Genomic DNA, 13990 nt, shown 5'->3' on the forward strand with positions numbered 1-13990 from the left:
GTTCCACAGCTTCCCATGGCTCTTCCTGGCCCAACCAAGGGCCCTGCTGAGCCAAACCCACCTACAGGCCTGTGTCCAGGCCCAGCCTCAGTTCCACTCTCATTCTGGTGCCTGCTGCCAGTGCAGCCCTCTGCTGTCCTGCTTCTGGCTAATGAGATGCAACCAGCCCAGCTGCCAGGTCCTGCCATGCCACCCCCATGGGGAGACCCAGTCCCAGTAAATCCCTGGAGAACCCTAAGGGAACTGCTAGTCCTCAGAGAATCTTGGCAGATATTAAGTATTGTAGTGATATTCCTTTCAGAGGCAACATTCATAGGAATACTAACATCCATATTGAGCTTTATACATTAAAAAAATGAGCAAGTAAAAGGAGTATTCACTATAAATCTATCACTCAGGGCAACTGTATCATGATGCAGTCCGTCTTGTGTGGACATGTAGAAGAAGAGTGTCCCAGAGGAATACAGAGTACTTCTATTGTCCTTGCCCAAGTAAAACACGTAAGCATGAATAACATTAGTACTGTCACACTTTCCTAGGTGCAAATGAGATGCTGCTCTCTTAACACTGCTGTTTCTTGTCCTGTGTTGAGTCATGCAGTGTAGATATTTTATCCTCTTCATGTCTCTGCTGTAAGACCACAGATCATGTTATCACTTTACAAATATAGCCTATTAGTACATCTGGAAGGCTAGTCACGCTGTGGGTTTCAAATAGGTTTGGCTGGCCATGAGCTATGCTGCTGCTATAAACAACCTCTGTGTCCCACATTAAATAAACACAGAGTACACTCAGGAGTTCTGGACATTAGTGTTCTTTAGTAGTAGGTAAGTGACAGTTTTGCTAATTACTGTGTTTCTTCAGTTGTGTGGGGTCAAGGTAGGAAATAGTGAAACTGAAATGTCTTTATGAGGTCTTTCCTGCTACTGTATTGTGGATTTTTAAATGCTAATATATATGGGGAACATAGGTGAAATGTAGAGTTTTATACCAAAGTGATCTATTTTCTGGATGCCTTTAAAGATAACAAGACTCATACCGTATGTCGTTCCTCTAAGGAGATTCACATCTGTGACAAATCCAAACTTTATAATTTAAGGAAGTTTTCAAGATTTCCAGCTACTTGCTTACTTCATGACTCAGTTGTAATAAACCCTTGCTATTACATCTCAAGGATGTATGCTGGTGTGAGAATGATTTTCAATAAAAAAAAAATGGTTGGAGAGGTTGGTCATTTATCTTTGCTGTCTGTCAAAATTTAGAGTGGAACTAAAAAAGAGTTATAGAGGTTCTGTTTCTGAAGGCCACTTAAAGCTAATCTAAGATGGTATAGAAAATCTGACCTGCTAAATCTTTTGTGAGCAAAACCTATCATTTAAAGTCAAATGCTGTCATTATTGTTGTTGCTATTGAGTACTTATGCGCTGTCTGTCACTGATACATTATATTCTCTAGGCTAACTTGTTCTTCTTAGTAGTAGTTAGCAAGCAGCAAACTTGAGAGGGTCAGTGATGGATAAGGCATATTAACCAAAGAATTAGATCCTACTGGAGTTCCATCTACTTTGCTCTTCTCAGACAGAGAGTGGAGGTGGGGAACTGTAATGAGAAGGATGTCCATCTGTCTCTGTCACCTGCACCTTCTATACAGAGGCTTTGGAAAGTTTGCTGGGAAAGTCTACAGGTATAACTGTGGTCAGTGAGGAGAAATGAGAGAGAATACAACTGCTGCCTCACAGTTGTGAGGTGGAGTTTGAGCCTCTTGAACTGAAATAACTTGTCTGCTGAAGTAGTTAAAAGCACCATCTCTTCCCACCTACCTAAATTGTTTGTGCTTGTCATCTTACATCAAGGAATATGAATACGAGTAAATGAGAAATGTCTAAAATGCTTGAAATTATAGGTCAGTCACAGATTTTTGCTTTAGTTCAGCAACAAGGAAAAATGCAGAAGGTAGTATAGGATTCTTGTTAGATTGCTGCATGGAAAATGGACACGGAACAAAAGGACATGATCAAAATTTTGGTTATTCTCAGTTCTGTGGCTATTCTCAATTAGAATAGGGAATCCAAAATAGTATTTATGAAATTATCCTCTGTAAAGATAACTCCTTGGGCTGGTCCCAGTACATGAAAGGTAACAATAGCAGCGCTGCTTCCTGGGTTGGCTGCAGTCCACTATGCTTATGATGAGTGAGATAAGTCAATTAGGTGTAGCTAAAAGACCTGATGACATAGAACAGATCTGAGAAACCTGAGAGTCTTCTCTTAGGTTTCTGATTAATTAAAATAATCTAATCATATATGAAAGCTTCCATATTTTGTTCACTGTATCTTTATTTGCAACGGATCTTTGTAACTAATGAAGTGGGGAATCTCTAATTATTTCTTAGTACAGACTCAGGCTTTCCCAGATTTACTACCTATAATGGTTCTTTCCACCTAATGACTACAGCTATATTTGTAGATTCAACAGCCCTTAAAAATATGTAATACACATTTGAGTTCACTGATATTTCTTTGACAAGAAACAACTGTAAAATATAATCCAATTTCAAATACATCAGAACTTCTTAATATTACGAGAGTTATACTTCTCTTCAGAAATGCTCCATGAAAAAATAAGTAATAGATTTGTGTCACAGATGTCAGACCAGAGTTTTGTTATCTACATTGTCAGTGGAAGAATTGCTTTGAATAATTAGTCACCTCGATGAAGTGCTAGGGGAGTACATCAGTAATAAATCCCCTTGCATATGTAGCGTCTATCATGCCTGATAGCAAACATATTGGTGCTACAAGAGTTGAGGAGGTATAAGGAATGTTGAATTTCAGCCGCTAATTAAAGCATAATTAAATAACTAATTAATGAATAACCTCATGAAAAATTGTCGGAAAATCAAGAAGTGAAGAATGCAGTGATAAAGGGAAATCTTGTTTTTGTGACTGATAACTTACATCTAGAATACAAACTAATTAATGAAAACTGTCAGTAAAACTTTGTGCAAGTTGAGCTGAGCATACATAAAAGATATATTAAACTGAGCATATATAAAAGATATATTAAAATATGTAGGAACCAAGCTCAGCCCTTACATGTCTGTTCTATCTTTTTAATTTTTTTTTATGTTCACAGTTATTCCTACCTAAAGAATAAGGAATACATTAAGACATGAAATCTTTATTAGCTGTGATATATTATCAATGCAAAATTATTATTACTATTATTATTATTTTTGTATGTGAAACAGGCAAATATTTTAAGATCCTGTTCTTAAATACTTATTCTGTATAAGTAGAAAATTAAAAATTAATTGAATTTATCAGACCATTTAGGGTTAAGCCCTGTGATTTGCAAAGACACTAATTTTTGGAATTAACTTTGGTGAAAGCTGGACCAATTAATAGTTTGGAAGTGGTGCTGTCTGTGTTTGTCTGTCTAGGAGCTGGCTGGCTTAGAACGTGATCTTGAGGTAGCAGCAGGGAACATTTCAAACTCCACAAACATCTGGGCTTATGTCCAGGTGTCAGGATAACTTTCTCCAGCCTCATGTAGCTTGTCCCTTCCCACTTTTATTTTTTCAGTCTAATATTTTCTGGATTTCTGCAGACTCATGCCTTCAGGGAGACTGGGGACTGCTGTGATCCCTGATTATGTGCTCCTCATGCATGCATTCATATATGATTTGATGTATAAACCAACTTTGATCTGTTACCTAAAAGAGACTGTTAAAATACAGAATCACAGAGCTGTAGGGGTTGGAAGGGACCTCCAGAGATCATCAAGTTCAACTCCCATGTCAAAGCAGCTCCCTAGCCCAGGTTGCAAAGGTAGGCATCCAGGTTGGTCTTGAATGTCTCCAGAGAAGGAGAGTCTACCACCTCTCTGTGCAGCCTATGCCAGTGCTCCATTATCCTCACTGTGGAGAAGTTCCCACACACATCTGTGCAGAACTTCCTATGCTTGTTTGTGGCCATTCCCCATTGTCCTATCACCACACACTGCTGAGAAGAGTCCAGCCTTGTCCCTTTGCCCTCCTGCACCTTAGATACTTATAGACATGGATAAGAACCCCTCTGAGTCTTCTTTTTTCAAGGCTGAACAGACCCAGATCTTTCAGCCTTTCCTCATAAGGAAGGTGTTCCATGCCCTTTATAATCTTTGTAGCCCTCTGCTGGACTCTTTCAAGGAGATTCCTGTTCTTTTTTTGTACCGGGAGCCCAGATCTGGACACAATACTCCAGGTGAGGCCTGACTAGGTCAGAATAGAGGGTGAGGATCACCTCCCTTGACCTGCTGGCCACTCTTCTTAATGCACCTTAGGATCCCATCAACCTTCTTGGCCACCAATGTACCATGGCCAACCTGCCATCCACCATGACACCCAGGTCCCTCTACTCAGAGATCATCACCAGCTGGTTATCCTCCAACCTTTACCAGTGCACGTGGTTATTCCTCCCTAGGTGCAAGACTCTACACTTGCTCTTATTAAACCTTACCTGGTTCCTTTCTGCCCAACTCTCCAGCCTGTCCAGGTCTCGCTGAATGGCAGCACAGCCTTCCAGCATGTTGGCCATTCCTCCCAGCTTTGTATCATCTGCAAACTTGTTGAGTATGAACTCTATCCCCTCATCAAGGTCTTTGATGAAGATGCTGAACAGGCAAGTTAAGCTACAAATTTACCAGGAAATCCAGTGCAGAGAATAATGCCCTGAGAGTGTACAACAAAGGGCTTGTTATCAGCTGCAAGACTAGGAAGGGAAGAGCAGCTTCCTGTTCTGCAGTCTCTTCCCTCATCGAAAGTGGCATAATGCATTGCTGCCTCACATCTAAGCTTTGCACATTTAAAATCATTGGCTGTAAAATCATTGGCTCTGAACATTGTCACAGTTTCTACTGTTCTTTCAATCATAACATATTTATGTAATTTAATCTTTCCTTGATAATAAACACATAAAAACAAACAAACAAACATGTTCAGATGCTATCTAAATGTCAAGTTCTCTTGAATTATTTAAAGTATAATGGGATAAATGACTCAATCCTTCTGAAGCACACACTGTGCAAGTCAGCTTATTTCCTAAGAAATTATTTGCAGGATTCATAACATGTTCACCTACATTTCCCCTATGTAATCCAGCCAGTAAGATTACATCGGGTCTCCCACGGTGATTATCTAAAAGAAAAAAGTCTGAAGTGAACATGGGTGTGAAGAACAAAAATGTTAACATTTTGGTATGTCAGCAAATGAAGGTGTACATGGTGTTGGTTTGAAGGCAGTCAGAGCCCATTCAGACTCTGAAGGATAGCAGTAACAAGTATAACAAGTAAACAAGTTTTATAAACAAATTATTGTTTTATAAACATTATTATAGCAATATCAAAACTACATAGAACAACTTTCAGTCTAAGGTAAAGACATAAGTCTTATTCTATGAATGCACAGTGCAGACTTGTTGGCTGTTATTAACACTGATATTAAAACCACGTTCAGAGGAGGCAAAAATGTCATTCAGTAAAACTAATATAAGTTTGCCATCTGACTATCTGTATTCAAACCAATCAATACAGGGATAACCCTGATAGACAACAAAGAGCCATAGGAAATTTGATATTGTCAGTCCTGTAAAGCTGTACAGTTTTTGTACGTAAGAGCTCTTTTACTCTGTTTCACTACTTTACAAAGAAGACCTTGTCTTGTCTTAAATTTTATTTTTGTAGTATGCCCTTCAGTGCAGCTATGCACCGATACAGTGCTGAAATTACTATAAAAATGTTGTATATTGTTCATATAATGCAACTTCTGCTTTGAAGTACACTTCTGTCAACTTCTGTGTTACTTTTAGCATGTGTCCTTAAGAGTTTGATTATCAAAGTCAGACATATTGTGGCATCTCAGAGTGTATGAACAAGTTACTGAGATGAAACTCCTTCAGTGTTTTAAAACCCAGAGTGGCTCTTTGTAGCTCAGGTTTGTTACACTTCCAGATCTAGTGCAAATGATCATTTTTCTCAATTGTTCAAGTGAAAACATGATGAGTATACCATCACAAATATCTCAGTTTCTTTTTGTCACCTAATCCTCCAAGTGCTTCAGTATCCTTATACACATAAAAATTGTCTTACATTTTAAGATCTCTATTTATATATATATAGTTGAATGAATAAATTTATTGCAAGATTGTAAAGGCATAGTATTGTCTTCTTTTCAAAACTAGAGATCTTACAAATGTCTGTAAAATCATGCGTTATTTTCCACACATATAGGAACAGTGAATGGTAATCTGAAAATTAGAACTAAATACCAATTGTGAGAGTGTTATTGCACTTTTATTCAACTTCTGCTGGCCCAGAGATTTGGGAGATTATTAAATCAAATCACAGAATCTTAAAATGGCCTGGATTGAAAAGGACCTCAAAGATCATCTGGTTTCTTCACCCCTGCAGGGGTCACCAACCACTACAGCAGGCTTCCCATAGCCACATCCAGCCTTGCCTTGTATGCCTCCAGGGACGGGGCATCCACAATCTCTCTGGGCAACCTGTTCCAGCATATCACCACCCTCTGAGTGAAAAACATCCTCCTAACTTGCAAACTATATCTCCCTGTCTTAGTTTAAAACCACTCACACTTGTTCTATCACTATCAACTCATGTAAACAGTAGCTCCTCCCCCTCCTGTTTTTGTGCTCCCTTCAAGTCCTGGAAGGCCACTGTGAGGACAGACACCTCCTTCTCTCTGCTTGCCACCCCCTTTTTTAGTGCAGCCCAGGATATAGTTGGTGTTCTGGGCTGCAAGCACACACTGCTGGTTCACATCCAGCTTCTTGTCCACCAGGACCCTCAAGTCCTTCTCTGCAGGGCTTCTCAAGGAGTTCTTCTCCCAGTCTGTATAAATACATAGGATGGCTTCCCTTCCCTCCAGTTATTCACTGCACCGCTCATCTTGACATTGTCCACAAACTTGCTGAAGGTGCACTTGATTCTATTGTCAAACAGCCCAGAAAAAAAAAATATGGTTTCAGGGTTGATGTGAGGCCCATAGTACAGCAAGCTGAGAGAGCTGCTGAGGAAAGGGGTTCATCTGGGGAGAACAATAAATTCCTAGTTTAGAATGTAGAGAGGAAAGGTGTTAGTTTTAAAGATTCCTTTGAGTGTGTTATTGATGAAAATAAAAGATTACTTAGACTAATAGTGGGGAAAAGAAGTTGTTAGAATGGTCATAATGCTTAAAGGGAACTTTTTAAAAGCAAAGATAGTGTTCATCTTTTCCCTCTTCTCTGATAAAAAATATTGAGAGGGAATGAGAGAACAAAAAAAAAACCCGTCTTCTGCTATTAGTTCAATTTTCACTGGACTCTGCTATTATTTTTTGTAATAAAGATTTGTACTATTTTACAACTTTCAAGTTTCAATTACTTAAAACATACATTTCTTAAAAATATTGCCTAAAATGCAATGTGTACCAGCTTATGAAAGAAAAACCTTGCAAATGTTGGAATTTTTTTTTAACTTGAATAGTCTTTTTTTTTTCCTGAGCTAACCATTAAGAGAAAGAATTAAATAAGAAAACAAAATGACTTTCAAGAATGTTGCCTTTTAAGGATGTTAAGTAGTAGATTACTTCTTAGGATGTGTAATGGTGATGGATAAGATTATCTGCATTTGTAGACACACACAGAAAACTATTTTCTCCACAAGTGATTCTCTTGTAAATGGTAAATTTTTTCCTCTTCATGTTACTGAATCTCCTCTTTCCTGAAAAGTTCTGTGTTCTCATTATGATGGGTAGGTCGCTCTAAATGTAATGCCTCCTATTTATTTCCATGGAAACTACAACAGATATAAAAAGTACAGTAGCACTGCTTGATAGAGCAAATTCTCAGCTACAAAACACCATTTTTCAACATGCTACCACTGTTAGCTATGCATTTTCACCAGCAACAAACAAGGGCCTGCATGCTGTGCTTGTCAAGATCTGCAACAACAGAGGTGATTCACTGTTTCACAGCAGCTGTTGTGGCATCGTTGCAAGGAAAGTGTTGCCCATACAATCCATCTTTCATTGGCCTGAACAGATGGAAGTCAGAAGGTGCCAAATCCAGAATATATGGTGTGCGTGGAGGGTATTTCAGCCAAGACTGGCAGTCTGCACCATGGTCTTCATACTTACATTGGCCTAGTGTTGTTGTGCTGCAAGAGAAAGATTGTCTTCTTCTCTGTCCAGACTCTGGAAGTGAGAGCCTTCAGTTTAGTCAGCATTGCCTTGAGCCTTGCGTAAGTTTGATAGATCCTGACAGACTTGCATATAGTGTTCTTTCTCTTCCACTGTGAGCATCTGTGGGATCTACCTTGCAAAAAATTTTCAATATTTCAAAGTTGTCACCATCATTTCCAACTCATTGAAGGCAATATTGAGCTCTGTACACAGTTTCCTAGTCATAATCCATCAATTCGCATGGATGAGCTGATTGAGACAATTCATTCTGAGGTGTGACTGCTGTGCATGGCTGTCTGGAATGTGGCTTGTCTTTCATGTTGTCACCACTGCTGAAACACACTATACACTGCCTGACTTTCTCACATCCACTCTTTGGTCTCTATGTATGATCAGCAAGCATCAGTGAATATCAATAGGGACAATTTTTGATTTTGATGGAAGAATTCAGTTCCACATGTTTACTTCACATGCACTTCCATGTCAGACACCACTTTGTCAGGCTTCCTCTCTGCTGCCATCAGTCACATGGTGACAAAATGTAAAGGGATACTGGTGGGAAGGTTCAGCCTCTACTGCCATGCAACTAACATCTGCCTCTGATGTCACTGGCCAGCCTAATAAAATAAGAGAAATTACTTCTGTATCTCTCATAAATAACATCACAGAAGAGCCTTTCTTTTGTGATATTTCACTAGTAATTCATAAGACTGAAAGAATATTTATAAAATGTTAAGATATAGATTAACTGATAACCTTGGGCAGATTACAGATGTAGCTGTTAACCAGGGAAGATAGAATTAAGTTGTAGCCAGCTTAATTATGCCTTGGCAGATGCTGTCTTCAAATCATATTTGTGGCTGTGTTCAGTTTGAACAGAACAGTCCTCAGGAATTTAGATGGATATGTCTTACCCCTCAGCTGCATTCCTCTTGTACCTGGTTTTACCATTGAAGAGAAATCCCAATGAATTGCAATCTAATCCAATTTGTGGATAAGAGTCATATGAACTTCTCCAACTTGAGTCCCTAATAAATCAGTGTCTTAATAAAGAACAGGTGACTTAACCTGGCAGACAGGAAGGTGGGGAACAAGTCAAGGAAACAGAATAGTCTGAATGAATTCTGTAAGTATGTGTTGATTAAGGCCATCTAGTTCCAGCAGAGCTCAAGTATCAAGCTGCCACTTCAGCATCTCCCAGCAATTCAGCTCTGGCAATAGCTCTTCTACCAAAACACTGAGATATGAATTGTTCCATTAAAATGAATTAGATCCTGCAGAGTGACTGCAGCTACCTTGAGGTGGAAGTCCTTGCTGCTGTTTCTTGGTTTGGACAGTCGAGGAGAGTGTTTTATTTTAGGAGATAACAGATGAAAACAATTTAAAAAGGTATATCCAATTATAGATAAGTCATTTCACTGAGAATAAGGTCACCATTTTATATACACTAATAATAACATGTTTTTAACTTGTCTGTTGTCAGCAGCCAGTACCAGATAAGCTATAAACTTACTTTTTGAATAATTGTTAGTGCCTGTAAATGTAAACAAGCCTTACAGACAGCAAAGATAGTAGATATAAAACCATACTAAGGTAAAGAATGTCATACAAAATTATTGGTTTCTTACTAGTATCTCTGTGCCAGCATTTGGAGTCTTATAATGTTTTACATTGCCTTACAATGATGACATATAGGGTGGACAGGTAGGAAGCTTTCTTCTTGGTGTACATCTGCATAATTAATTTTAATACACACTGTGTGTCTTCTGGAGGATGTGAAGGTGTTTTCTGGCTCAGAATAAATTATTGCTTTGTGTTATGTATTAAAGAGAGATTTATCGGTGAAGAAAAAAATGGGCAGTTATGAAGTTACAAGAGGAACAACATAGAGGGGGAGAATATTTTCCCCCTCTTCCCCAGTATTATAACAAAATTATAGATAATAAATAGCCCCAACTGAAGGACTTACAGTCTGGAAAAAATAAAAATAAAAAAAAAGATCTCAGAAGGTCTGAGGAAAACATAGTAGCAGAAATCTTGAAAATAAAAGGGCACATTGCTTTGTCGATTATCATTAGATATTTCAGGAGAGTTGTATTCTTTCCACAATTTTTTTTAAGCTCACACATGGTATAATGACAGATGGGCCAGCACAAATTAAAAAATGTTACAAAAAGAAGGAGAGGATCTCCAAGGATCTAGGTTCACAGAAAAGAACTCCAAGAGGAGGGATTTCAATAAGAGATCCTTTCTCAGTAGCAGTCAGCCCTTAAATTTTGTGTTCATTTTGCCTTTACCTGTGCTCCCAGGGATGACTAGGTCTTCTCTCTACGTGCTTGATCAGTGGTTCAGGCTGTGACCTGGCAGTTCCCATATATGGTATAATAAAAGTGGCATCTAATAAAACCTAACCTCAAACAAAGTTTAAATAACTGTTTTTATCTTAGTGGAAGCAATTATTTTTAAAATACTTTGAACTTGTGTTTTATAAGACTTATTCACAGTGGTTTAGCAGACTACTTTTTGAAGAACCAAGCTTGACAAAAGCCATTGGCACATAACGTAGATGCATTTAATGAAAAAAAGTTTGGTGATGCTCACATTCTCACCAATGATTCCAAGCAAGAGACTAAAAGTGCTGCTTTACTTATCAGAATTTATAATCTGAACTTGTGCTAATGATATAGAAGGTGTTTTTTTTCCCCTTTTTGTCACGGAACCTTTGCTACAGATTAGTAAGGAATGCTATATTCTTAGTCACACTATGTTTTGTGAGATGTAACTATGAGGTCTTCTATTGTGATTGTTAAAGATACTGCAGAATTTTTTCCTTGAGCTGAAAGACAATATTGAGTTCCTATCTGACCAAGCTCAAGCATAATGCTTGTTACAAGGAATGAGAACTTTGTCACTGAACTTCAGAAAAAACAAGGCTCCCTGCAAAAAGTTTCTCCATCTTTTTAACTCAGCAGAGAAAGATTGGTGAATTAGGCTCTAGTTCAGTTCAGTTCTTAACTGCACATTAAAGGATCTTCTCAGAGCCCAATACTTTGAACTGCTGGAAGGAAACTCTACATGCCCATATAAGCAGGGATCGTGGGTTCACAAACATTTGTTTCAGCAGTGGTTAATCTTTCACTGCATGTCATAGGGCAGGTGTTTAATCACCTTTCAAATATAAGTATATATTTATGGACACAATTACTGTGGAGCATGATTAATGTGGATGCACATAAGGTGTGAAGTTAACAAAACGAATAACACCAAACAGTATGGTTAGCTGAGATGTTTTATAGGTGATGTAAATAGAAACATTATTTAGATGGAAAAGAGACAAATGAAATAAGAGAAATGCTCACCCATGCTGTAGGCTTGAGATAGGAAATTCCAAAAGAGCAATCTCCAGAGAGAGAACCTACCTCTGTGGGGATTAGCCCTTAAATGGGGTCTAGGAGAGGTGGAGCCAGACTCCACCCATTCTGGTCACACAAGTGAGTTGTCTTCACCTGTGCTCCTGCAGCTGACTCAGTGCTCACCTCAGGTGATCAATCAGTGGTTCAGGCCGTGATTCAACAGTTCCCATACAGAGCATAATGATCAATATGGCAGGAGCTCAAGTTGAAATGCATAGCTTATGATTAATAAACACCTTGATAATTCTTTTAATGCTACTCTTCTAGGTTGGTAAAAACACAAAGTCATGCAATTTTTATCATCAAGTTAGTAGCTCTTTGCATCTATGTCTTTATTTTTGAAAGGGAAAAGTGCAAGGACTCCAGAAAATTCAGCATTTAGCTCCAGTATGTAGTTGATTTTGCATAGAAATCCCTTCTATGCTACACTGATCACTGCAGGTACAAAACCCTAGAAAAATTCTATGATGTAGAAAGCACATTATCCTAATACTCTTTTGGATTCTTTTTTCTCCCAGGTAAGTGTAATGAAACATGATGTTTCTCTTAGTTATATTTTTTCTTAAGGGTTGCCTGAAGTGTTCATGGTGGCTTGTTCTTGCAGGAGAAGCTTAATGTCAACAGTATGGGGCATCAGGTGATAATATTTGACTTTTCTCTCATAAGAGGACTGTGGGAGTCCCGAGTCAAGAAGAACAAAGAACGTCAGAGGAAAGAGAAAGAAAGGTTAGAAAAAAGCTCATTGGAGAAGTAAGTCAACTTTCTTGTTATTCTTATGAAGTAAATTAGTTATTGTTATCATAGAATCATAGAAACATAGAATGACTTGGGTTGGAAGGAAACCCAAAGGATCACCAAGTTCCAGCCACCCTGTCACAGGTATGGCCACCAACCTCCAGACCTGGTACCAGACCAGGTTGCCCAGGGCCCCAGCCAATCTAGTCTTGAACATCTCCAGGGACAGAGTATCCATTACGTCACTGGACAGCCTGTTCCAGCACCTCACCACTCTCTGTAAAAAGTTTCCCCTGACATCCCATCTAAACCTTCCTTCCTCAAGCTTAAAACCATTCTCCCTTGTCCTGTCGCTAACTACCCATGTAAAAGGTTGATGCCCCTCCTCTTTGTAATCCTCCTCTGAATACAGGAAGACTGCAATGAGGTCTCCTCGCAGCCTTCTCTTCCCCCTCAGCCTGTGTTCACAGGGGAGGTGCTCCAGCCCTATGATCACCTTTGTGGCCCTCCTCTGGACTCTCTCCAACAGCTCCACATCTTTTCTGTATTGGGGGCCTCAGACCTGGATGCAGTACTCCAGATGAGGCCTCACAAGGGCACAGTAGAGAGGAGTGGTCACCTCCCTGTCTCTGCTAACCACCCCTCTTCTGATGGAGCACAGGATACCATTGGCCTTCCAAGCTGCAAGAGCACACTGCTGGCTCATGTTCAGATTTTCAACCACCAGGATTCCCAGGTCCTTCTCCACAGGGCTACTCTCAGGGAGTTCTTCTCCCATTCTGTACACTTTTCTGAGGTAACTCTGACCCAAGTGCAAAACCTTCCACTTGGCTATGTTGAACCTCAGAAGGTTTACCTTTCAAGTTTGTCAAGGTCCTTCTGGATGGCATCCCTTTCTTCTAATGTGTCATCTTCACACTCAGCTTGGTGACACTGGCAAACTTGCTGAAGGTGCGCTTGAGCCAGTCATCAATGTCACTGATGAAGATGTTGAAGAGTACTGGACCCAAGACAGACCCGTGTGGGACACCGCTTGTCACTGGCCTCCATCTGAACACAGTGCCATTCACCACAACCCTCTGTCTATATTCTTCCAACTAATTCCTTTTCCACCAAATAGTCCACCCCTTGAATCCATATCTCTCCAATTTAGAGAGAAGACCAGGTAGAGGACTATGTCAAAGGCCTTGCACAAATCCAGGCATATGATATCAGTCACCTTGCCTTTGTCTGCCAGTGTCATCACTTCATCATAGAAGGCCACCAGATTGGTCAGGCACGACCTTCCCTTGGTGAAGCCATGCTGACTGTCTTTGATCGTGTGCTTATCCCCCATGTGCCCTAACATATCTTCCAGGAGGATCTGTTCTATGATCTTCCCAGGCAGAGAGGTGAGGCTCAGCAGCTTGTAGTTCCCTGGTCTTCCTTCCTCACTTTCTTGTAAATGGGAGTGACTTATCCTTGTCTCCAGTCCCTGGGGACTTTACTCAATAGCCATGACTTTTCAAATATGATGGAGAGCAGCTCAATAACCACATCAGCCAGCTCTTTATGGTGATGGGATGCATGTCGTCTGGCCCCATAGACTTATACGTTCAGTCTCATGAGGTGGCCTTGGAGTTGTT

General features: G+C 39.6%; 1 protein-coding gene across 1 annotated transcript in view; it reads left to right on the top strand.

Annotated features, from left to right (window-relative positions):
- The first annotated feature begins 745 nt into the window (after positions 1-745).
- LRRC2 (leucine rich repeat containing 2) overlaps positions 746-13990 on the top strand; it is a 67661-nt gene continuing 54416 nt past the window's right edge. The window contains exons 1-2 of the mRNA XM_065740592.1: positions 746-827; positions 12235-12380. Coding sequence (XP_065596664.1) covers positions 12256-12380 — 125 coding nt within the window. The 5' untranslated portion in view covers positions 746-827; positions 12235-12255. The remainder of the gene's footprint in view (positions 828-12234; positions 12381-13990) is intronic.

This window comes from Cyrtonyx montezumae, unplaced genomic scaffold (assembly GCF_038088225.1).
Source record: "Cyrtonyx montezumae isolate F1298 unplaced genomic scaffold, pur_monq_1.0 scaffold_29, whole genome shotgun sequence".
Taxonomy (NCBI): domain Eukaryota; kingdom Metazoa; phylum Chordata; class Aves; order Galliformes; family Odontophoridae; genus Cyrtonyx; species Cyrtonyx montezumae.